Source organism: Equus przewalskii, chromosome 16 (assembly GCF_037783145.1).
Source record: "Equus przewalskii isolate Varuska chromosome 16, EquPr2, whole genome shotgun sequence".
NCBI lineage: Eukaryota > Metazoa > Chordata > Mammalia > Perissodactyla > Equidae > Equus > Equus przewalskii.
This window is the reverse complement of record NC_091846.1, coordinates 35,947,658-35,973,547: the sequence shown is the minus strand read 5'-3', so window position 1 is coordinate 35,973,547 and position 25,890 is coordinate 35,947,658. Positions and strand designations below refer to the sequence as shown.

At 37.0% G+C, this 25,890-nt stretch overlaps 1 protein-coding gene across 9 annotated transcripts in view; it reads right to left on the bottom strand.

Moving 5' to 3' along the window:
- Window positions 1-1,280: 1,280 nt before the first annotated feature.
- Window positions 1,281-25,890, bottom strand: part of TDRD3 (tudor domain containing 3) — a 172,265-nt gene continuing 147,655 nt past the window's right edge. For 8 of the 9 annotated variants that reach the window (XM_070578875.1, XM_070578873.1, XM_070578878.1 and 5 more), the window contains 2 exons: window positions 7,502-7,627; window positions 1,281-1,535 (listed from right to left, as the gene is read on the bottom strand). In XM_070578875.1, coding sequence (XP_070434976.1) covers window positions 7,511-7,627 — 117 coding nt within the window. In that variant the 3' untranslated portion in view covers window positions 1,281-1,535; window positions 7,502-7,510. Of the gene's footprint in view, window positions 1,536-7,501; window positions 7,628-23,274; window positions 24,508-25,890 lie in introns of those variants that run through there. The other variant, XM_070578874.1, reaches the window with a different exon arrangement.

Sequence of the window (25,890 nt, the reverse complement as noted above, 5' to 3'; positions counted from 1 at the left end):
ACTCCACTCCTAGTTGATTATGATGCATAGCAATGCTAAAAACAAAACAAAAAAACCCAACACTGCTAGCCATGTCTTCCTCACCCTTTCACTTATTAACATATCGTAGAAACCATCAACCATGGGCTCATAAAGAAAGCAAGCTGAGAGTTGACAGCCCTGAGAGAACACCTAAGGCCCTCTGCTGCAAAGCAAAGTACTAAATTTTGTCAATTATTTCAGCCAGAGGATTCTCTTATTCTGGTTTTTCCCTCCCTTTCTTCCTCCCTCCCTCTGTCTCATTCTTTCTTTTTAACTGTTCACCTCTGACTTCATAGGATTGAGACTATGGGAAGACTATCTTTGTGCTACTAAATGAAGAGTTTGTAGTTCATACATATTCGTTCTCTGTAAGGGACATTCTGGTTGCTTCTCCAACACCTCCTCCCTCTCCTTTTGGCAAGCATCTTGACTTTCAGATGTATATCCTCTGCCTTGAAACAAATATGCTTCCAGGGAAGCATATCCCTCCTACTTGTAAGGTTGGGGTACTTGGATCAGGCCTAAACTAACCCACCGATCTTTGCTGAAGTTACTGGTTCACAGGTTGAAAAGTAGCACAATGCAAGTAAATGTGGCCTAAGGAGAAAAGCTTCCTTTCTCTTCTGAGTGCACTTCTGGAAGCAACTCCAACACCATCTCCTGCTCAAGGGTTGTAGCCATCTTGTCACCACATGGGGCAGTCTGCTGTAGAATGAAGCTGATGCCAGAGAAAGCAGAAATGAGAGATGCAAAGAGCCAGGGTCCTTCAAGACCCTGAAAGGATTTGATCCTGAAAGGATCTGAGTCACCAAATTAAACCAACCGAAACTACTGCACTTCTGGAAGTGAACCAAGCCAATAAATTCCCTTTAGTGTGTAAGCCAGTTTGAGTTGGTTTTTCTATTATTTGCAACCAGATGCATCTTGAAAGAAACACCACATATTTTATAAGGAAGGGAAGGCCTGTTTTCAATCAAATCACATTTGAAAAAGCTAGTAGAGTGCTCAAAACAACATATTCAAGTTTTAAATACTGTTTCTTGTCATATTTAACAGCTATTACCATACTAAGAACTGCTATTTGGCTTCAGGTTGTTTTTGCAAGAAATGTGGCAAGCTGTGTAAGTCAGTTAATTCTGAAATTATAGCGAGAAGCTTCAGTATTCTGTAATAGCTGTTCTATTCTATAATATGGGATTAATACCAGATGAACAAGAAAGACAACATTCAGCAAAGAAAACATACGGTAAAACAATGTATATAATAGCACATTGGTTTTATTGATGGCAGAAGAAAAAATTCTTTCACTTGTAAAAGGTATTTGCTTTATTTAACTTAGTATTTTTTCCCATTCTTTGTGTGGGTTGAACTTTTTCCCCCTAAAATCAGCATTTTTGTTCTCCAAATAATAATATCCACCATGGCTGCATCTTATTCCAAAGGGAAAGCAGGTCGTCTATCAACAGGTTTTGGCCAGGATGTTTCAGTCAATGGCTCCTTTCTTCACAAAGACTCTATTTAAAAAGAGAAGAAGAAAGTGAAATCGGACCTTCAGATTAACTTTTCCTTACTCAGAATACACTTCTGCTGAAACTTCTCTGTAAATGTGAAGGGCTTGCATAGATATCAATAGATCTCAAGTAGAATAAATTGGACACTGTTGTCTAATAAACATAGTATCTACAAACCAATATGTAAACAAAAAAGCAAAATCTTTTAAAATAACTTTTTCTTCTGGAAATTCTTAAAGAGCATCTCCGTCACTGCTAGCCCCTTTATTGCTAACATGTTGATTTCAGGAATTTGGATTAACTGAATAGGGCTTTTTTTTTGGTGAGGAAATTGGCACTGAGTTAACATCTGTGCCAATCTTCTCCTATTTTATGTGGGATGCCGCCACAGCATGGCTTGACAAGCGGTGCTGGTCTGCGCCCGGGATCTGAACCTGTGAATCCCAGGCTGCTGAAGTGTAGTGCACAAACTTAACCACTATGTCACCAGGCCGGCCCCTGAATGGTTTTTAACAGATGACCTAAAAAAGATGTAGTCTGCCAGTGAACTGCTTCTAGCCCCCTCTTACCCACCTCCATTTCCCCTTTGAATACCTCTGAATTGGTTTAGTCTACACAGGTAATTTATTTTAGTCTGTCACCTCCTCCTGCCTGCTCTGTACCTTTGTTAGGTACCACTCAGGCTGAAACATTTTGGGTGGTGACAACAGAAAGAGCTGAGAGAAGCCCTGTTTGCTCCAGTCCTATTTCAGCTCCATCATGAAAGAATGCTTGGGCAGAGACCAGGAGAGTTTCCATGGCTGCGTCTGAAGTAAAGAGTCTCCTACTTAGAAAATAAAGAGCTTCGGGCACTATTATTCTCACATGATGCCTATTCTGCTGGCATCATGGGGTTCTGTAACAGCTATCTTTCTAGTGATCATTTTCCTGACCTTGGTTTGAAAAATTTTGCAAAAGGATGCCAGATCAGATTGTCAAAAAAGTTTGTATTTAAAAATATATTTTTTTAAAAAAATTTTTTTCTTTTTTTTGAGGAAGATTAGCCCTGAGCTAACATCTACTGCCAATCCTCCTGTTTTTGCTGAGGAAGACTGGCCCTGAGCTAACATCTATGCCCATTGTCCTCTACTTTATATGTGGGACGCCTGCCACAGCATGGCTTGACAAGCGGTGCATATGTCCGCACCGGGCATCCGAACCAGCAAAGCCCAGGCTGCCAAAGCGGAATGTGCAAACTTAACCACTGTGCCACAGGGCCAGCCCCTAAAAATACATTTTTTACCAGCTAAAAATGGAGTTAAAACCTGGACCTTAGAAAATAAACAAAGTCATGGTATTTATGTAGTAGTCTATGCTTAGCTATTGGTCTCAAGGTTTCTGGTTAATATGTGAAACTGTGCAGACCATCCTTTCATGAAACAAATAAGAAATCAGAAATGAAATTCAAAGTGGGTCAACATTTACGAAACTGCTTTACATGCTGAGCCTAAATCTCCACACATTAGGGAGCGTCACGCTGCTGAGTCTTACAAACTCTTCCCACACAGGCTGCCATTTCTGTCTCTTCACAGGACAGGATAGCTCTCGCCACTCTTCAACCGGACCACTGCGATCGATTCTGAGATTCCTTCTCTCCTGGTGCTGTAACCCACCCTACAACTAACAGCAATCTTTCTTAAGCCTAATTTTGATTATATCACTCTTATTCAGAGTTCATGATAGTACCAAACACATCAAAGGCAAATTCCTAACGTATTTAAAGCCATACTCTTCTGTCACCACCAATACATATTTTTAACATCCATTGTTTTAGTTCACACTCAGTTGTAGCCACTGAAAGCCGCTTGCTGTGGACTCTCCTTCTTCCCTTCTTTAAGCCTTCCTCAGCCTTTAGAATGTCTTCGGGGGACCCTACCCTACCCTGAAAATGAAGCTTAAAATTCACCTCTAAGGTCTGCTCCTACTAGTTAGTATCTAGTTCCAAGGACTCCAATCATGTCAGAAGTCTTTTCAAATGCACATGGTTTGGGTCAGTTTCATTGAATAAAGAACTATGTATAGTTTCTCTGTCCACAGCTGCTCATATTTCTAAGTTGTCTGTACAATTATGATGAGTCCAGGGCCAAAAATTTGGAGTTTTGGGCCCTATCTCCCCTCAAGGCTACGATCCGACTCGCCACCACTTTTTCTCAGGCTTGAGCCTATTTCCCCACATTGACTCCCAGGTGTCTCCTGCTTTTGCTCATCTCTACCCTTAGTAGCAGGTTCAAGCAGAATCCAATTTCCTCTCCACGTTTGGGGAAGTATATGTGTATGTGGGGTGGTGTAGGGGGCTTATAAAAAAGTTTTTAGAACAATCAAGGAATGTGTAAATTACACACCAAAAACTTTATCAAAATATACACTTATATTTAATTTACACTTTTTTAAATAAACACTTAATAAACATTTAATAAACACTTACTGAACAGCTACTATGTCTCATTCATCACCTAGAAAGTATGTAAAACATAAAAAGAAAGACTATGACTACAAAACTATGTTTTTTTAAAGTGATAATAGAAAGTGCCTAAAGTGTTTCTTACTATCTTGAATAAGTTTAGATAACAAAACCTTAGAAAAATTTCAGCATATATTAGAATTCATGCCTACATTTGCTGGAAGTCAAATGGCTGGTATAATGTATATCTTCTTTTCAAATGTTTAAGTTAATGGAAACCAGGAATGAGGAAATAAAAAAATCTTTTCTCTCAAGAGAAAATAATATATTCAGTTGCATGATAAGAGCAAAAAAAAAATTCTTATTATTGCTGAACCTCCCATTCAAATACAGTATATCAAAGAGAAATTTAATTCTACTTCATAATTTTTCATGTTTGAAGTAAAATGCAAAAATGAATAAAAATAATTTTTTTTCAGCAAAGATCATATGTGTCTTGCTTTTTATTTTTTTAGGGTAAATTTTGTAGGGAGAGGTTTTTTAGGGATATCATCATGAGACTGCCCACTCTACCCCCTCACTCCTGCCACCAAAACTAATTTTCTTATTGATGTCAGGAACTCAAAATTTCTGTGTCACACATTTCTGATGTCAACAGTACAACCAAGGCAAGCGTCTGGGAAAGATGAAAGTTTTAACTCAGGGAGCAGAGAAAACCAGTAAGATTGTGAAGTTTCAGTTGATTAGTAACAGTTTGCACTACACTATTTGACATGAATAAGCTACAATTACCCCAAGGCTACAGTTTGTAATTTACTTTTAAGCAGTATACTCTTCTCCACAGGAAATCTTCCACAGAACCTAGTATACAGAACATATGAAAGAAACTAAAGAAGGGCCGAGGGGACTGAGAGCTCCACCCACTCGGCTGCACCCTTGCTCACTCTCAGAGATCTCTCTGTCCTGTCCGGCCCTGCAGAGCCTAGCCCCAAGGCCCCTGCAGAGTCCAAGAGTCCTGCAGGACTGTCAGGCAACCCCTGCCCTAGGGCAATCAGGGAGTGGAGAACCTTTGCCTTATCTTAAAACCTTGTATTTTGTTTTTTTTGAGGAACTTCGGCCCTGAGCTAAAATCCATGCCCATCTCCCTCCACTTTATATGTGGAACACAACCACAGCATGGCTGACAAGCAGTGGGTAGGTCTGCGCCTGGGATCCAAACCAGTGAACCCCAGGCTACTGATGCAAAACTTAACAGCTACGCCAGCAGGCCAGACCTTAAAACCTTGTTTTATAAACAATGTAAAAGAACTCAGAAAGCTAAGAGGGAATTCTTAGTTTTCATTCACCTTAAAAGAGATTAAATTCTAATGACACTGAGCTTATTTTAAAAGTGGATGTTTGGTGCTGGCCCGTGGTCGAGTGATTAAGTTCATGCCCTCTGCTGTGGCAGCCCAGGGTTTCACCCGTTCGAACCCTGGGCGTGGACATGGCACCACTCATCAGGCCATGTGGAGGCAGCGTCCCACATGCCACAACTAGAAGGACTCACAACTAGAATACACAACCATGTACCGGGGGACTTTGGGAGAAAAAGGAAAAATAAAATCTTTAAAAAAAATAAATAAGAGTGGCTGCTCAATCTTGCTCAATGTAAAGTTGCTGAAGTCCTTACGTATACTTTGATTCTGCTCTGGTCAGTTCTTGCAGGCTACAGAAAAATGCCCAAAGTCCAGAAGTAGCTCTTCTGTGATACTACGGACAGTAGGTCACGTGTGTTTATTTGACAGCCTTGTATTAAGCACAAAGAAAAACCAAGGATAAGAGGGAAAAGGTGCTACGGTGGCTGCTCAGGTAAATCAGAAGTCAAGCAGCATCAGGTTTCTGCACAGGGAGCTAAGGGCTAGAAAACAGAAGAAAACATTTCTTCCTACTGCATAAGGAGCTAAGGGCTAGAAAATAGAAGAAAACATTTCTTCACTTAGGATGACACAACTAATTTTTAACCAGTGAAGGAACTTTGGGGAAGCTGAAGGAAATATAAAACTCTGGAACAGTGCTGTCCTGCAGAAATATAATGTGAGACACAAAGGTAATTTTTAATTTTCTAGTAGCCACATTAAAAAAAGAAAAAATAAATAGGTGAAATTAATTTTAATAACATATTTTACTTAACCCAATGTATCTAAAATATTATCATTTCAATAAGCAACCAATAAAAATCAAGATATTTCACTTTTTTTTAAAACTAAGTATTTGAAATCTAGTATACAGTTTTCATTTACAGCACATCTCAATTCACCCTATCTACATTTCAAGCGCTAAAGAGCCACAGCTGGTTTGAAAAATTGAGAGTCACTTAGCAGGGGAAAAATACAATGTGGATAACAGCCTTAGCAGAATGAATAGCTGAAATGAGGAACTGAGAACAATTTCTTAAAAATTCTCAATGCTCTTGCAACTAAGCCGAAGATACTGAGGAAAAAATACATAGTTAAGTCTAAAATAGTCTTTTTATCCCCCCTCTGAGGAAAAAGGCCCTGAGCTAACATCTGTTTGCCAATCTTCCTCTTTTCTTTTTTTCCTCCTCAAAGCCCCAGGACATAGTTGTATATCCCAGTTGTAGGTCATTCTAGTTCTTCTATGTGGGATACCACCACAGCATGGCTTGAGGAGCAGTGCATACATCCATGCCCAGCATCTGAACCAGCGAACCCCAGGCTGCTAAAGGAGAGCATGCGAAATTAACCACTCAGCCACGGGGCCAGCCCCTAAAATAGTCTTTAGATTGATATATAACAAAAGCTGTAATGGGAAAACTCTGATTATTAAAAAAAATATTCCAAAGCCCTGGCATAATAAAAAAAATAGAAATGTTACCAAAGACGGCAAAAATATTTCCTTCTAAAGACTTAATAATAAATCTGGTCTTTGTTCATCAAAATGAGATGTCTTAGATTGGTCCCATTATTTCCTGACTTTTTTGTTATATTTCTCTTCCTTCCTATTGAAGATGATTTTTAGATAGCAACTCTCTTTCTGAAACTCTAAGATGAAAGTTTCTGGATCTATAGCCAGGGCCCCAAAATTACATCTCAATAAGAAATCACGTCGTCCTCATCCACTTCCTGAAGACATACTATGAAACATTTCCTCTTTCTTAAAAAGGATTGAAATTAATTAAAGAATAAAAAATAGACTCAGTTATCCAGGCTGGTGATTATCTGGTACTTAGTTTTCTTTCATCTTCTTTCTGCTCTCAAACTTCTAGTCATTTCACTGATTATCATCACCTCCAATAGAAGGGAGGAGGTAAAGAGAAAAAAAGGGATTAGGGATAGCATTTGTGGAGAAAGGTTTGGTGGAAAAGTAGTTTGTAACTATGGTATAGTCTTAAATAGTTTACAAATGAAAGTGTTAAAAAATCTTTTTTTCTATTATATTATTATGAAATATTAATAATTGGACCTACATATTTAACACGAATAGCATCTTTCTTTATATGGAAATCATCTCACAATGTCAACTTTACCTTTTCATACTAGTTCCGAGCCCGGGGAGGTTGGTAAAACTGCTGGGTTGGCCGAGTGGATCGCCGTGGCTGGCCGTCACCTCCTCTACGGAACTCAAGAGTTTGGTCGTAGGTGCCTTCTTCCTCCTATTTGCAAAGAGTAGTGATTTAACATGTTCAAAATAGCTCCAAGTTTCCTAAGTTAAATGCACTTTATCGTCCCCACTTTGATATACCCTCTTAAGCTGTCCTGGGGTTCACATCTGTCAACTTTTATAACCAGAGGGAAGCAAGGGGAAGAAAAAGAAAAGGGAGGGGCATTGTTAAAACTCTTTTGGTCCTTGGTAACAGAAGAATAAAATTCATAGTGGTAACATGAGAATCAAATTTAATTCTAGAAAAGGAAACTCTTTCCACATAATAGCATGATTATCTCATCAAATAACTTGACATTGTGGTAAAAACATAAAGAAGCAAGCATTATAAGAAAAATTTTCTTGAATGTTTGGGCTTTTAAATATTTCTAGGTATTTATCATGGAAGGGGACTTCAGCAAGATATTGAAAAAGGGTTGAAGAGCCAGAGAATGTTCACCAGCTGTCTGTCCTCATCTGATGAAATCTCCAACATCGTTAAGAACCTTACATCTAGAGACAGGAAAAAATAATGGACTGGAATGAGGAGGGAAAAACAATTTACATATAAAGAAAGCTTCATGCAACACACAGCGATCACCACAGCAAGACACAAACTATTTTCCTCTCATTTTCTTTCTTACTGAAGGGGTAGATCTACCAGCTCAAGGAATAGCATAGGAAAAAGGATAAGCAGATTAAACAGCAGAAAGAGTACAGTTAATTATGATACTTGAAAAGGACTTAGAAGCAACAGAAATGTAGCCAAAAGCCACACTGGTTTCTTACTGAGTGCTGCCACCCTGTTATTTTAGCGTTTTTAAATTAATGCAGCTATGAAATATGTTCCCTTTTAGACACAAAAAAATTGGTTTCTCGGTTTTAAAAAAGAGAAAGCATCTATTTCAAAAGTAGAGTTTAAAGTCCAACTGAACTATCAGAGCACAAAAATTTGCACGAATTTGGAAATTTATCCTATTTCTTCCTCAACCTTTTACCTTTGAAACTACTTTCCCAAAAGACTGCTTTCCTTTGACCCTACTCATAGCAGAGGAAATTATATGACAGACTGAGTTCTATTCTTCAAATTTTACAGATCCAGCTTTTACAATTTTACCTGATGGATGCAAAAGATGCTAAGATAATTTGGTCAAATCCTATTATTTAGAAATGATATTTAATATTTGGCATGAACATAATTCTCATCATTAGGTATCCATCATGGTATTCTTAAGAAAGAACCATTATTTCCACTTTATTTAAAGGACACTGAAGCCCAGGAAAGCTGTGTGACTTTGCCCTAACACTTCTAAGGCAAACCTGGGTTTTGATCCAAACACTGCTGCTTAAATCTTTAAGTGTTAGTCTGCATGTAAAAGAGATAAACCAATAGCCAAAAATTAATTATCATCCTTAAGGGGCCATCATCACCTAAATAAAAGAAGGGAGAACTCTAAGAATATATCTGGCATAACTCAATAACTGCATTTTAGAGACAAACTTGCAGATTAGCACTCCTTTCTCTATGCCCCTTTTATTAACAATCGGTCTCGAAATGGTTAGAAGCATCAGATATTATGTCTATATTTTAGCAAAGCAATTAAAATGCAGGAAGAAAAATTAAAAAGTGCTCAAGAAAGGAGAGAATTATTTTTTATTATTCTGGTCACTGTTCTGAATGGTGACTGTCAAATACTATAGCTAAATTTGAAAAGGAACTATCTAATTTTATGACATATGACAACATTTGAAGCTTTGCATATTAACTGAGAAGGAAAATATATTTGGTACTGTAGGAGATGAAGTAATTATTTCAGGAACTAGAATGGAATGATCTTTTTCTCCATACCCAGCTGCAGAACTGGCTAGAAGACATCTAAAAATCTATATTTTATCAATAAAATATACTGTTAAAGGTAGGACACTACATTTGCTGAGTGAGTGAGCTGGATTTATATAATAAATATGACACTGGTATTTGAAAAGCTGTCTCTACTATGTTTAAAAGATTCACAGACTACTCCAGCCAGAGCCAATTAAACGGTTTTATGGAGATGACCGACCATGAGATTTCTTTCACATTATTTGATGTCTTCACAATCTTTTTACACAGAGTAGAAGCAAAAAGAATGATTCTGACAGTTTGGTTTTCAGTTATTGTCAAAGGCACAATCTTGCTTTTTTAACTTTTAAATATTCCCTCTGCAGAGTAGTCGAGGGCAAACCTGGTTACCCACAAAAACCACTTCCTATAGTCTATCGGTAGTGATCTTTAGCACTGAATGAGGACCTCTTTCATTTTATAGAACACACACCTCAGTTTAATGTATCAGTTTATTTGGAGCTGTCTTTGAATGAAATTTATACCTTCTTCTTCTTCTAGCCTAGCTTCTTCCTTTCGGTTTCACTACTCTGTAACAGATTTAAAACTCAAACAAATGCTTCATTTCATTGTTCATGAACATATTTTTAAAACTCCGATACTACATTTGAGCTGGCACAGTTCTGGAAGCCCATCTAGTCTGTTCCCATGGATTTGACAGATGAGGAATCTCTAAACCCAAAGAGGTGAAGAGACTTTCCCAAGTCAAGGAGCTCATTAGAGGAAGAGTCCAGATCAGGGCCCTTTGGTCTCTGACCCTCAGCAAGGTCTTACAAAGATTTGTGATAATTTTCATAAAATGGAACTGTCCAGCATCATCTCCACCTAAGACAGTGAACTTTAGAACCATTGTGCTGGGACTCAGATTTGTGCTCACCTCAGCCATGCCATCAGACAAAACCTGGTTTTAAAATAACTAATATTCAAAATGTGCCCTCTTTTCATGCCAATATTTACTATTTTATCGCTCCTTTTAATGAAAAGATACAATATGCAATACTCTTTGTGACATCACAGGAAAAAAAGCACCAATGCAAAAAGGAGACGCACAACTTCATCTGTAAAACATGTTCGACAGGTCACAACTACATTTTTCCTGAATATCATCTTCATTCTCTCATTAGTGCGTACCACGTCTGGAGTGAGCACACAGACAAATACATATCCCCTCATTTATAAATGAGCTGTGTTGCAAAAGCTCATTGTAAATAAGTCACTTGGAACCCAGAACATACTTCAGTAGGTGTGAAACACGCTTAAATAGAGGTCATGTTCTCTGTTCCACAAATAGTAAGGAGAAAGGCAGCTAAGTGTACAAACCAGTACTCTAAGGAAGGTGCTACATCAGTGGGTCTCAACTTGGAGTGATTACGCCTCCCAGCGGGTATTATGCAATGTCAGGAGACACTTTTGGTTGTTACAAACTGCAGGGGTGAGGTGGGGAGGAGCTGTTACTACATTTAATGAATAGAGGCCAAGGATGCTGCTGAACATCCTACAACGCACAGGACAGCTGACAGAACAAAGAATTATCCAGTCCTAAGGCCAACAATGCCAAGGCTGAGAAACTCTGGGCCACACAAATGAAGCAGGAGAAAAAGTCCTACTCCTAAGTGCCGGGGCAGCCTGGAAAATAATTCTGAAATTCAGGAAGTTTGGGTTTTGCACCATTCCCCTTTTTCTTTCTGGACATTTCTTCTTCTGCCTCTGCCTCTAAGGCCTAAATGCTGACCCAGCTCTCTATGGTAGTTTTGTCGGGGGCTCTATTTACTGACAATATGTTTTCCTCTGCTCCAGCTATATACTCATATTTACTTAACTTACTGAGTCACTTTATCTTAAATTATCATTCCTTCAGCATTTTCCCACAGCTGTAATTTTATGAGGAAACAATGAGAGATTATGATTGGCAAGGGTAGGGAGTGAGGATGGCCATTCACTTCATTAAAAAACTCAGTAATACTGTCACCTGTCCTTTAATAGCCATTTTGTGTGTAATTTAATAAAATTTCTTCTAGTCCGTTCCTTCTAACAGAATTTGTATAGCAGTCACAAAAACAGAAGTCAGCATATGAAACGCACACTGTGTACCCTCGACAATAACCTGTGATATTTAGGCTACCTTAAACAAAGAAATACTAATGAGTACGTATCTCCTTCAGTAATACACATAGGAACTACTTACTCTGGAATTTCCAGGCTACTTTTGCCTGCCTGGTTAGCTTGTGTAGTCAGTTTATAGAAATATAAACAAATTTTAATATAAAACCTAATCAAATAACCATTTTAAAGACAAATCTGTTTTCCCAAAAGATCATGTAATAAAGGCAAAACTATGGAAACAGTAAAAAGATCAGTGGTTGCCAAGGGTTGGGAGGATACAGGGACGAAGATGCAGAGCACAGAGAATTTTTAGGGCAGTGAAACCATCCTGCATGATATTGTTATGGTGGATATACATTTGTCCAAACCCCTAGAATGTACACCAAGAGTGAATCCTAATGTAAACTATGGACTATGGGTGATGATAATGTGTCACTGTAGGTTTATCAATTGTAACAAATGTACTACTCTGGTGGGGGATGTCGACAACGAATGAGGCTATGTATGCATAGCGGTGGGAGTTTTGGGGAAATTTCCATACCTTCCATTGAGCTTTGCTGTGAATCTAAAACTGCTCTAAAAAATAAAGTCTATTAAAAATATAAAGTTTATTTTAAAAAATGAGCTGTAAAATAGGCATGTCAGTGGGATACTTTGTGCCTCATATAGTACTGAAGATATGGTAGATCTTTAATATTTGATGAAGTGTTTATTGACCTGCCCTTATGGCACATCTCAATCCACTCATATTCTTCCTGTGGTTATCAGTAACTAGAGTATGAGAATTAAATTTCTTCCATCCTTGGCATGCCACGAGGATTACTAATGTTTGAAAACCACTTCGAAGCTTACTGAGCTTTCTGAACTGGCTCTAGGTTGAACTCATTCTACCCCAGATATCCCTAACATTTCCTCTCAGTCCCCATTAGACAACTTTGACCTGCGATTTTACTTTTCAATCCAAAAAATGAAATAAACTGTCTCTGCCTCATTCAAAAGCAAAAACAAAAAATTGTGTAATGAACTCCAAAAGTAGAACTTAAAATATATTTACGTCAATTATATTAATATTCTATTATATTAGGGTAACTGAAAATTGACAGTAAAAGCTGGATTAGCTCTTACTTTCTGTGAAGATTATGGATAACATTTGTGTCCACTGGAGTCATGTAATATGATCAACACTGAACTCTAGTTTACCAATTAATCCTGTTTAAGAAATATGTTCCAATTCAATATTTATAGCTCCACAAAATAAACTTGGCCAATGGTAGCCTGAAACCAGACTACGAAACAGTAAGTTTCTGTGAAGAACAGTTAGTCCAACTAAGAAACTACTATTTGCTCAAGTATTTAGTAACATAGACTGAGCTAGAACACAGGTATTCTGATTTAGTCTTGTCTGCTCTTCACTATGTTTCCAAGTAATGAGAGCAAGGAACATAGATATAATAAATTGTAAGAGAAGTTGAAGATAATCTAATCGGGCAGATTCAAATTTTTTTTTAAATTATCTCTTTTTTTGGTAAATGTGGCAGTCTTCTTTCAAATGAAATGTTAGGTAGAATTTCAATATAAAATAGATAAGCTCAGGTTAAAGTGGGTGTTTTTACTCATATATGTGAGCAGTATCCCCTTGGCTTTCTCTTCCTCAGTCCCTCCACGCTCTGTAACCCTTAAGGCACAGAAATTAAAAATCCAATGTAGCTCACCCTCTGCTGTACACTGGGAACCAGCTGGGTCAACTGACTTGATTAACATAAGAAAGTGAGCTAGTGGCAGCACAGGAACTGGAATGCAGGCCTCCGACTCTGAGCTCAGTGCCCTTTCACCTTTGCCTTCTATGACAGAAAAAAATCTAAACCCTACTTTTGACCTATATAAATTAAATGCCTCATTTTATAATAAAAACTCACCTTCTATACCTAAACAAGGAAAAAAAACTCAAGCTTTATTAACACATGAGAAAGTTATTATATATAACTGAAACAAATTTTATAATAGACTAATTTATCTGTTTTTGAAACTTTGAGTAAAACATTCCATACAGAATAAAATATAATGGAGAACTATAGTCTCCCCTCCCCTCAGCACAGCTCTAAAATCATTTCTTCCATATGTACCATGTCCAGTAACATTTTGTTTAAATCAAATATTTCACGGCAAAAAAAAAAAAAACACCCCACTGATTCAAGACAAAAAAACAATCTTATTCAAAATCTAATTACTAAACAACTGTTCCAAAATGCATGGCTGACAGAACATAACGTTTTCATTCTTGTATTATGCAGAATTTCAGAAAAACGTAAGACATTTCACTACGGTTCTGATCTTCCCTTTTTAGAAAAGAGTATATTTTCTAAAGTTATACAAAAATTAAAACTGTTGATGATGCTATAAGATATGAAATCATCTGAACACTTAGCCTCAAGGGTTTTATTCTAGCTCTGCCAACTAAAGCACAAACTAAATAAGACAGCTAAATTTTAACATGGGAGAAACCTGGATGTTTAAATGACATTAAAAGCAAATGCAGTATTGGTCATCATTGTCCTTCCTCTATCATTAAGATCTTCTACCCTTCAATGCAAAGTAAACAAGCTATTTTTGCCAGCTTAGGTACTCACGAAAATTCAACTAAACATCAAAAGGCTGCATCCATATTTTAACTAGGAGAATAGAGTACAAAAAAGAGACTAGTAAACATGTCACCCTTATCAAATTCCAAACGATAAAAGTATGGATACCCTTCCACACAAAAACACACCTGACTTGATTCACAACTTGGAGCAGAGAAAAAGGAATTAATGTTTATTCCTTTGTGTGCCCGGCATTTTGCATTTTATCTCATTTAATCTTTGCAACAATGCTTTGAATTACTCATCTCACCATTCTACAGATGAAGAAATTTTAGGCTCAGAGTTACTCACCCAAATTTATATAAATGGCCATCCTTCAGTAAAACCCCTCAGCTGTCGGCTCCAAAGTTCTTTCCATTGCTTCACATAGTGCACATTTTCTTGCTTCAGACAGTTTTGCTTAATTTTTTCTAATAGCTACCTTATGTCTAATTTTAAATATGGATGGCTTCAGCCCTGATACTAGTATAAACATCATTTAATGGTCATCATGTTTGTTGAAATACTACAGTAAAGTCCAAAGAGTGAATATATAATATGTAAAAATGTGTACCCCTCTAAAACCTACTGCCTGTTTTAGATAAAGGTTAAATAGATTCCAAAACCTTGTCTAGAAGCCAAGCTAGGGAGCATATTCCTACTCCAAAAAAATGTCAGCCTACTCATAGATTTCCTTGAGATACTTTATCATGGCGTTGGTATTTAAAACCTCAGTCTCTTAAGTCAGATCTGAGTCTAAGTTTAGATTCCACCACTTGCTAGGCACGTTACTCGACTTCCCTACATCTCAGTTTTCTCACATAGTAAACAGTAATGACCTCACAGGTTTACAAGGAGAATTATAGGAGATAATGTCTATAAAGAGCTTAGGAAATAATCCATCTATCTTGTCTATTATTCTTATTAAGTAACCCTTTGATGATAAAATATACATGCCCACATCAATGAAACTATCTAGACTCACAGCTTTTGCTAAAAATCAGGAACTTTGTTGTAAAAGTAAAAGTATTCCTCAAATTGCTTTGGGCAGATAAAAAAGTGAAAAAGCCATTGAAGAAAATGAAAGAGCCAATGCATGGAGACAGATTCCTACCACCTGCTTTCTTTTATTTCTTCCAAAATTCAAAAGCTATCTATACACAAAAACTAATAATTTTACATAATAAATCATTCTATTGTTACCATTGTTTTTGTTTCTTTTGGAAGAGAATCTTCCTTCTTTTCTTTTAATTATAAAGAAACAGGGCAAATAGAACAGAGAGAGGGAGGAAATTAGCAAATGAGCACTATTGAAAATGATCAATCAAAATTTATAGAGACTATTTGCATAAAACCTGAATATTTTAAGAGGAAGCTAAAAATGAATTAATATAATTAACCTGTTTGAAAATCTTGCCTTTAGACCATATCCTTAAAATTTTAGTAAACACCATAAAAAGAAACCAGCTAGAAACATTTAAAAAAATGAAAGTATAGCAATGATGATTAACAATGAAAAATGCTTATCTACGACTGTTGATATGTTTTCAAGTCAATGCCTATAAATGGTCTTTGCAAAAGCAACTGCTTTCCCAAATATGCTAATTGAGCAAACACATTTTACAATATTTTATGATTAAGACATACAAGCACTAATCACAAATTTTTAATCATTTCACTGTCTCATAATTTATATCATTTTTACATTTTAAATTGATAGGCTAACAAGCACAATTTAAGATGGGTTAACTAATTCTTTCTCTGAAAGTAATAATTACTAAATCATAATGCCAGACTGCTTTTGACTGTTAAACAGTCAGCCCAATGCATTTTATGTAACTGACTACCTGAGACAGACAGACAGGGTACAGTGACCTGTAATACATATATAAGAAAAAGAATTAGGAAAAAACCTCCACGTCAGATTGATACAATACAGGCCAGATCTTTGCCATAAAAAGGTACTGAGGGTTAGAGAGGGGAGGAGAGACATGACTTGACATGCTTTATATAACCATAAGAAAAAAACTGCAATACCTAACAATACAGAACTTAAATAATTTGCTGATGTTTTCATCCTCTTACTGAAAGCTGAGGAACGTAAGACTGATAGGAAAAGAATTAAAAATTTAAATCTTAAAGCAAATAGAAGCCAAAGGTAACAAACATCATTTTCACATTTAATTCCCATTCATGCCCAACAACCCACACTAACAATGTCTGCATAATGAACTAAAAAATTATTTCTCTTTAGTGAAACATAAAGATAACAAATGTTAAAAAACCCTTATCAATTATCAGCCTAGTTAATAAAGCCATAGTTTTAGAAATGTGAGGTACCCTACAGGTCAATGATCTGATCGTCCCTGCAATGCAAAATTCACCCACCACATCACACAGATGGGGGTTCTGTCTCCTTCCACGAACTGGTGAAAGTGGCTCAGGCTTCCTTGGGCAGCCAACTCCACTGCTCTGTATCCTTCACCAGAAACTGCAAATCTGCATTTCTGGAACTCCTACCTACATTTTCTAGTCAACCCTGCTTCCTTTGTCATATGAAATATTTTAAATTATTTTAAAACAAGTATTATACTTTTCCTTATTCTTCTATTTTCTAGAATCAAAAGACTCAGTTCCTGGAATCATTTGTCAAATACACTATTTCCAGAATCTCCCATCATCTTGATCATCTTTTCCTTTATACATTTCAATATTTACTACTCTATATAAGCTAGTTTTCAGAATAATATTCCAAGTATGGTGTGCTGGGAACATAATACTAATATTCTCCACGATGAACACGCTCTACAGAAGTCTATATAATCCAACTTTGCTTTAAAGCTTTTAGCAGCTGCTCAATCACTCCTTGCTCATATTGTGCTTGTCATCACACAAAATCCCGACAACCTACTCCAGGGCTATTTCATTCTGTATTTGAAAATAATTATTTTCCCAACCAAAAATAAAGTTTTAAATTTAACCATAGTTGAAGTCCATGCACTAACAAAAGGTATTATTTTGGCACAGTATTATCATTGGTATAGTCTGAATAAGTACATAATATCAAATTAGTTTTTCTGACAAATTATTTTGATTTGTTAGTCTTTTTATTTTGCAGAGTGGAAATTAGAGGACTACCATCTAAAAGGCTAATGCCTAGATGGGTGACTAAAATGTAGTTTAATTATAAAACTAGAGTCCAGTGAAATTTAGAAGATGAAAAGGGGTCTCAGTGTAAGATTAAACTCTTAGCAATGGAATAGTAGATTAAAGAAAAAGGTTAGATTTTTCTACCCCATGTAAAATACTTTCTAGCCCTTTGAGAAAATGTTAGCTAATACCTCTGCCCACAAAATCTTCATTTCTCTATTTAAAATTCTCTACTTTCATGCAAACTAACATTGAACGAATCAAATGGTTTAAAGACAGTTTATCAAAACAGTAAATCACATATTGAGAACAAGCTTACTGCTACGCTGAACATTTTTATATACATTATTTCATCAACTCCCCACAAAAATCCTCAGGTAGGCTAGTATCATCTATCTCCATTTACAGGTAAAGTGTGGGATCATACGCTTTGGCATCAGCGAGTTTGAAACCTGAATATCAGCTCTGCAACTCATGAGCTCAACAATTTTAGGTAAGTTACATAATGACTCTGAACGTACATCTGTAGTTTTCCTTGTGTGTAAAATGGGAATACTAATAATTATTTCATAGGGTTCCTGTAGATATCAAATCAGTTAATGCACATTGAGTTTTAAATGGTGGCTGGTATATAAGTGTTCCGATTATAACTAGGCTTTGAACAGAAGGAACTCCAATCTTCACATTCTCAACCATTTATCTCACTTTATTTACCTCAGTAAGATAGAGAAATAACATATCTTGCTGTTATCTAACCATAAATTACTCTTAGTATGCTTAAATTTATGGATCTTTTACCTCATGGTGAGATTTCAGAATGTTCAGTATGTGAAGAATTAGCTTTTTAAAAAAAAATCATTCTCTTTCCAACTTAGGAAATCTTCTCAATCATTTCTGACAGGTTGAAGAAAGAAAAAGGCATCACAAAGATTTCTCCAAGAATAATAAGGGACATAAACTTATTTCCATCAACTTAGGTAAAGGAAAATTTGACAGTATATATATCACCTGATTTAATTAAGACAAGTGAACATATTATATTTTGCTGTAATAATACTATTTCTAGGGTTACTGAAATTCAGGAACCATATTTTAGTCACCTCTAATTCCATACTTGAAATATTTGAGATGTTCAATAGGGGCTGGGAGAACTGATAATATATTCTTTGGAGATTAATTTGCTCATCATCTTACACAAAGGAAGAAAATAATAAATGTTTATCCCTACTAAATATGTGTTATGTTCTTCTTGTTCAAGAATGAAGCAATTTCTCCTCCATTCAGCCATGGCTGCAATGACGACAGCAAGAATAAGTTAGGAAGGCATGAGGTCTCTGTATTAGAGTCAAAAGATCTTCTTGAGTTTCTCAAATACTTAATATGCATATTTTTGAAAAGTATTAAGGTAAAATAATCAACTTTTAAAAATTCTAAATCTATCCATAAGACTAAAGTGTACTTCTTTATGCAACTTAAAATTCCTTCCTGGGGCGGGCCCCATGGCCGAGTGGTTAAGTTTGCGTGCTCCACTGCAGCAGCCCAGGGTGTCGCCGGTTCAGATGCTGGGCGTGGACATGGCACTGTTTGTCAGGCCACGTTGAGGCGGCATCCCACATGCCACAACAAGAAGGACCTGCAACTAAGATATACAACTATGTATGGGGGGGGGGGGCAGGGCGGCATTGGGGAGATAAAGCAGAAAAAAAAAAAAAGATTGGCAATAGTTGTTAGCTCAGGTGCCAATCTCGAAGAAAAAAGAAATTCCTCCCCCCTCTTCTCCCTTTCCTCCTCCCCCACCCCCTACCCACAATGCAAGCTGCTGATTAAAATAAAAAGTAAGGCCTACAGACCCCTGGATTAGAAGGAAGGGATAGTGGGCTATCAGTGATGATGCTTATATTGCATAGGAATTTGTAAAACTGAGAATTACTAATTAAAGCTTAACGAGAAATCAGTAAGACTAGGAAAATTTATGGTACTCGACAATTTATAAACTCCTTCAGAGCGTAAAATGTATCATACATAACCAAATTTCACTTTCATTATCCTTGAATAAGGGCATGACAGTCTTTTAAAAGCTGAACTGAAATGAGAAGGAAAAGCCTGTCCAGGGTTAAACACTAATTTATGCAAAACCCTGGTTTTGACAAGAACCCTGTCAATGTCAAGCAGCAGGTACACTGACAGCAGGACTGGCTGAAAAGCTTTGTGTCAGAGCTGGGACAGGAGTCACCAATTTATGAAGGCCATACAAACCATAGGATTTCAAAAGTGTGAAGGAAAATGGTTTTTCACAAAGAAAATGATGGAAATTTTTGTAACCTTGCAGGCAATACTACTAGTTTAAAGGGACACAGTTCTTTCATTTTGTGAGAAAAACTCACAAAAAAAAGTTTAAAAAAAAATTTTAAAAAGATTTGTGGATTTTTATATTAGGGCTACATTTTAAGAATCCTAATATAGAAGTTCATTATACTAGCAACATTCAAATAGAAAAGAAACTTTTTTTTTTTTAAGATTGGCACCTGGGCTAACAACGGTTGCCAATCTCTCTTTTTTTTCCCCAAAGATTGGCACCTGGGCTAACAACGGTTGCCAATCTTTTTGTTTTCTCTGCTTTATCTCCCCAACCCCCGCCCCCCCCGCGGCCCCCCCCCCCCCCGACCCGGCTGTACACAGCTGTATATCTTAGTTGCACGTCATTCCAGTTGTGAGATGTGGGACGCCGCCTCAATGTGGCCTGATGAGCGGTGCCATGTCCGCGCCCAGGATCTGAACCCTGGACCGCCGCAGTGGAGCACGCGAACTTAACCACTTGGCCAGGAAGCCGGCCCCTAGAAAAGAAAATTTTAACAGGAAATATAAAAGGAAAAAGAATTAATTTGAAGAAAAAGATGGTGCAAAGCGGCAGTTTGGGTTTCCTTCCAAGAGGGATAATTTGGGATGGATACCCAACTCCTGATTTGGAATTTCCAAACAGTGGCTGCCGCTGCAATCCAGGGTCAACAAACATCACTTTGAGGAAGTGAACAATGAGGGAGGCTGTTCCTTCCAAAGCCTTGAAGGAAAACTAAAGAAATGGAACCAACAGTAACTGAGAACTTGTGTGCTGAGCATTTCAATCCTTCAATAACTGAACAAAATGTCTATTGAGCAGCTACTATGTCCCTTACAACAACCCTATGAGATTGCAGATTTTTTTTTTTAAGATTGGCACCTGAGCTAACAACTGTTGCCAATCTTTCTTTTTCTGCTTTATCTCCCCAACCCCCCCTCCACCCCCCGTACATAGTTGTATATCTTAGCTGCAGGTCCCTCTAGTTGTGGGATGTGGGACGCCGCCTCAACGTGGCCTGACGAGCAGTGCCATGTCTGCGCCCAGGATCCAAACCCTGGGCCGCCACAGCGGAGCGTGCGAACTTAACCACTTGGCCATGGAGCCGGCCGCCAGAGATTGCAGATTTTTATTGCTATGTTTTAGAGGAGAAAAAAACTCTGAGTTTAAAAAAAAGATTATACGTCTTGCCCAGGTTATGTTGGACTCTAAAGTCCATGCTTTTTCCACACATCCCACTGGATGCAGAAGCCGAAGGAGAATTAGATTGATCACAGTAAAATCTTACAAGGTTTATATAAATAGATTAAAATCAAGTGCTTCCCATCTCATTTACATTTTAAATACGTCATGAAATTAATACAAAAGTAGATATGATATCATTTAGGTGCTATAGTTCTTACTGTAAAACACAAATTATCCACTCTAAGCACCATGTACTCTGAATGACCCAATCGAGAGAACGAACTGCCCTGAAATGGCTACACTACCAATAAGTAGCTACTATACTTTAAGTGAATTAATGTTAAGTAAAGAGCTTAGAATAATGTCTGATACAAAGTTAAGTGTTCAATAAAGTGAGCTATTATTATATTTCACAAATGTAAACTTCTATTCTTTATAATGCCACATACAACATAAACAGTTTTTCTCTTATTGGTTTGAGTCAAGCACTTTGCCTATATTACCCCAGTGAGTTATAGAGGTTGAGAACTTAACACACAATGCTAAATGAGCCTTTATGTAGCACTTTGCTTTTACAAAGTGATTTTACAATTACTGGTGTAATAACCAATGTAATACAAAAGAGAGGCTGAGAATCTGGTCAATTAGCAACGTGTTCATTTTTCTTCCATTGAAGAAAGGAATCCAGAGGCAATCTTCTTTACTGAGACAAATCCTACCAGCTTACCAAATACAGGAGTCATCTTTATAAAATTCCTCCAAGTCAGTATTCCCCCACCTTGGTATCTACAGACATAGAGCATTAACTCCCCTGAGAACATGACTACTGAGGAAGAAAGTATAATAAAGCAGTAAAATTCACCAATACAAACATTTTCAGACCAGATTCTTCACATTAACTATTACATATTCCAAGACATGATCCTCAGAGGCTTAGATGAATTATTAGTATTCTAATAATTATGTTTTGTATACTTAATTGGCAAGGTCCTAAATTTCCCTAAGAACTTACACCTACAATACATTTTCAATAAGGGATGTGCATCAATTTCATAATCTGTAAACCTCATAGCATTTGGTTTCTCTGTTTGATGAGTGTTATCACATTCAATGGCATACACTTTGAGACAGACTATTTTTCTAAGCTCTCTCTGGTCTTAGTGAAAGACTCGGTTTTTTAGGTTCTTTTTAGAATTTATCAATATTGGTATGGTAGCAGTTAGAAAGGGATCAAGTGCCTCCTTCAATGTCAGAACAAGACTATTCCATGGCAGTTACTCTACAACTGTGAAGAGCATATGTTCCTAACAGGATTACCTGGTTTCTCATTTGGATTTTGTTTTATAATTCCATAGCTAGTGGTGGATAACTCTTTATAATTGTCATGCAAAAATTATGATGAGCATTTAAAAAACTTTTCCTCATTTAAAACTGTGTCCATGTTAGGAAAATCTCTATGACTAGGTCACTAATAGATAAGTCAATAGATAAGTTAAGTTTCATAAGATTTAACAGCAGTTTTTAAATTTTCTGCCTTATTTTCTTCTCTCTTTACCGAGATAAGCCACTCTAAATGAACAATTTAGTAACTATCAAAACTTTTTAAACACTCTTTCTCACATGCTTACACTCACATGCACACATACACGCAGACACACACAATGTGGCTTAGAATGCTCGAGTATCTAATTAACTTTTTTATCTACCTAATGTATCACTACCTGGCAAGAAGATAAGCTCAAGAAGGCCTGAAACCTTTTTACTATTTCTAGGATTATATTTGATACTGGTAAGAGCCTAAACCATCTTCACAGGGCATTTTCCAGTACTGAATTTCGCTGAGGTCCTAGGGCAATAACATTGTCATTATGACTATGTAGACTTTCAAATATCAGGTTCCTAATGAAAACCTCTACTGAAAATTGGCTGAGTGGCTAACTGTCAGCTTCTCTTAATAAGCATGAAAAGGTCTTTTCACTTGTATATCCACTTAATAAACTTTTCGTGCATCTACTGAAAGACTAGGCACTGTGGATGAACTGTCACAGAATGCTTTGTGCACGATTTTTGCCAAGTGTTGAAAACTTTTGCTGTGAAAAGAAACACATTCTTGGTCAGCTCCCTCTCCCATTCTCCTGGGCAGTTCTCTCTTCTCCTCTCCTGTTCTTGACCTCATTCCTTTCAACAGATGACCTGCTTTTACTTCACAGAGAAGAGTTCATTAGTGAAGAATTATTCAGCTTCCTTCCGTGAAACCCAACAACTTACCCCATCCACACCTATATTTACTTCTTTCCTTTCCTCTTTCCAGTGTTCTCAACATACCCAAAGTCATATTATACCCCATGTTCTCACCATGGCCTGTTTTTTTTTAATCCTTGCTCCTATTTTTACAACCTCTCCTTCTCTCTTTACTTCACTGTGCCACTGATGTAAACATGCTTGGGTTTTTATCCTGAGCTCCTTTACTCTTTATTCTCATCTTCCAATCCTCTTTATCTTTATTTCCTTATTTCTCACTCACTCTGCAGAAGCCACAAGTTACTTTGCATATCCACCATTCCATTGGAAGTGCATTCTACAGTTATCAGTCACGGGCTGATCGCCCAACCCAACAGGCACTTTTCAATTTCTGTCTTCCTTGACCTTTCTAGCATTTTATACTGCGGGTTCAGCACCCCTCCCTCGCTGCCCAACCCCTTGTCCTCCCTGGCTATACCTTCTCAATGCCCCTTCTCACCCCTCAACTGTGAAATTCTCCAGAAGTCTGACCCCACTCCTTGTCTTTTCTCTTTATACACACTTTCTCTAGGCAATCTCACCCACACTCTTTACTTTTGCCCAGACTCTGATGACTCCAAAGTCCTCAACACTTGCCTTAAATATTGCAACAACTGGTCTCCATACTCTTTGCTTTCACTGAAACCCATTTCCATGACACTCCCCTAAAATCCTTCATTGATCCCTATTCTGAGGGATAAAATTCAAACTCCTTACCGTAACCCACCTGACTCTTCATCCTTTGACCTCACCTGTCTTTGCGGCCTCTTCTACTGACATTTGCTACACCCAACCTACACTGCTGCCAAAATACCTCAACCTACCATGCCCTCCTAGACATCTCCTACCTTCTCTGTTCTCTCACTTTCCTTCCCAAGCTACGCCCCAACTGCCCTTCAAGACTTTCAAGACTCACATTAAACTTCACTCATATTTAACAAACATTTTTTGAGAGATCCCTTATGTTTCAGGTACTGTTCTGAATGCTGAAGTATTAACTGAGACAAAGTCCCTGTTCTCACACTGATTTCACTTAGGGGCTGGAGAGAGGAGCAGGATTTGCAGAACTAAAGCAGGGCAAAGCGGATAGAGTTTATGTGATAAAGCCTTGCTGTTTTATACCAGGATAGTCAAGGAAGGTCTCGCCTCTTTTATGACTCTGTTCCTGACTGAGTTAGGTACTCTCCATCTGTGCTCCGTTCGTGACGAACACAAGTAGGTTTACTTTCTGGGCTCCTCTGCTAGTCAGTGACTCCTTGAAGGTGGAGACTGCTCATCTATGCATTCCCATTGTCTAGCACATAATCATTCTAAGGAAATGAGTTGTGCCAAGTGCTGTTCTGGGTAGAGAGATAAAGCCACATAATAAGTGCTCAAAAAAGGCTTTTTGAAATAGATTAATACATACTTGAAATTATAATTTAATAGAAAAACCTCAAATATAAAAATTTTACTTTACACTTATTTTAATAATGTATCAAATACTAAAACAAGGACGAAGAGTCAAAATAACATAACTACATAATAACATATTCCTGAAATTATGAATAGCAGATAAGTACAGATTAAATAAATAGTTCATAGGAGAAATGTATTTTACTCTGCATTTGAAAGCACTCAGGAGAGACTGAATTCTGAAGGTGTGTGTGTAATTAAGAGAAAACTTTGCAAGGACCTGGGAAGTAGGTTATACAGATAGAGTCAAAATAGGTGGTAAGACATCATATAAGGAAGTCTATTGGTTTAGTTGTAGGAGTCTTTCATTTACTAACTATAGACAGGAACAAGTTTAAGCATCATGGCATTTTACCACGAAAAACTGTAATCATGTTGCTGTTAACCTCACTGAACGCAAAAGGGCAAAATAAGAAATTAAGAAGTGATGTTTTTGTTTATCTTACTTTTTATAACTCCCGTATTTCTAGATCCTTTTTGCAAATTTTAGGAATTTTTTTAAGACTAAAATTCCCTAATCATGATCAAGTTTCTTCTTGCTAATTTTATTTTGCTTGCTTTTACTTTTTCAAATAAAACATGTAATACAAAATTACAGGTTTATAAAAGTGAAAAAATATACGTATACATACATGTAGAGGAACTATGCATAATTCTACTACATTAAAACAACCACTACATTTAGTGTATTCCCATTCAAATCTATAAATTGCTTTTATTCACTTATCATAAATATTTCCCATGATATTATAGCTTCCATAATGATCTTTTATCACAGCTGTATAATACTTCATCCAGCAGAAGGATGTTATTTTACCATTCTCTTATTGTTGGGCATCTAACTTCTAGTTTTTTACTATTATCATGCTGCAATGATCACCTCTCAGCAATTAGCTTATTTCCCTTGCTCCTTCCCTAGGAGAGATTAATAACTGTGGGATTATTGATTTAAATGGTATGAACACTTTTAGGGCTTGGAAAAAATCAGAAGGACCACACCAATTTACACTGCCATCAGCAATGTAGAAGATTACTATTCATATCACTGCATCCTTGCTGGCATGAGTAGTATCATTTAATTTTTTCCTATTAATTAATAAATTTAACACCATACTTAATTGTTTCAATTTGCACTTGATTATCACTAGAGTTCAACATTTCTCTCTAATTTTTAGTTATGAAAGATGACACTGCTACTTCAGCAAGAAACCATACTGAGCATAAGTCAATGGTTCAAGGTTATAAAAATAAAATCAAAAAACGAAATC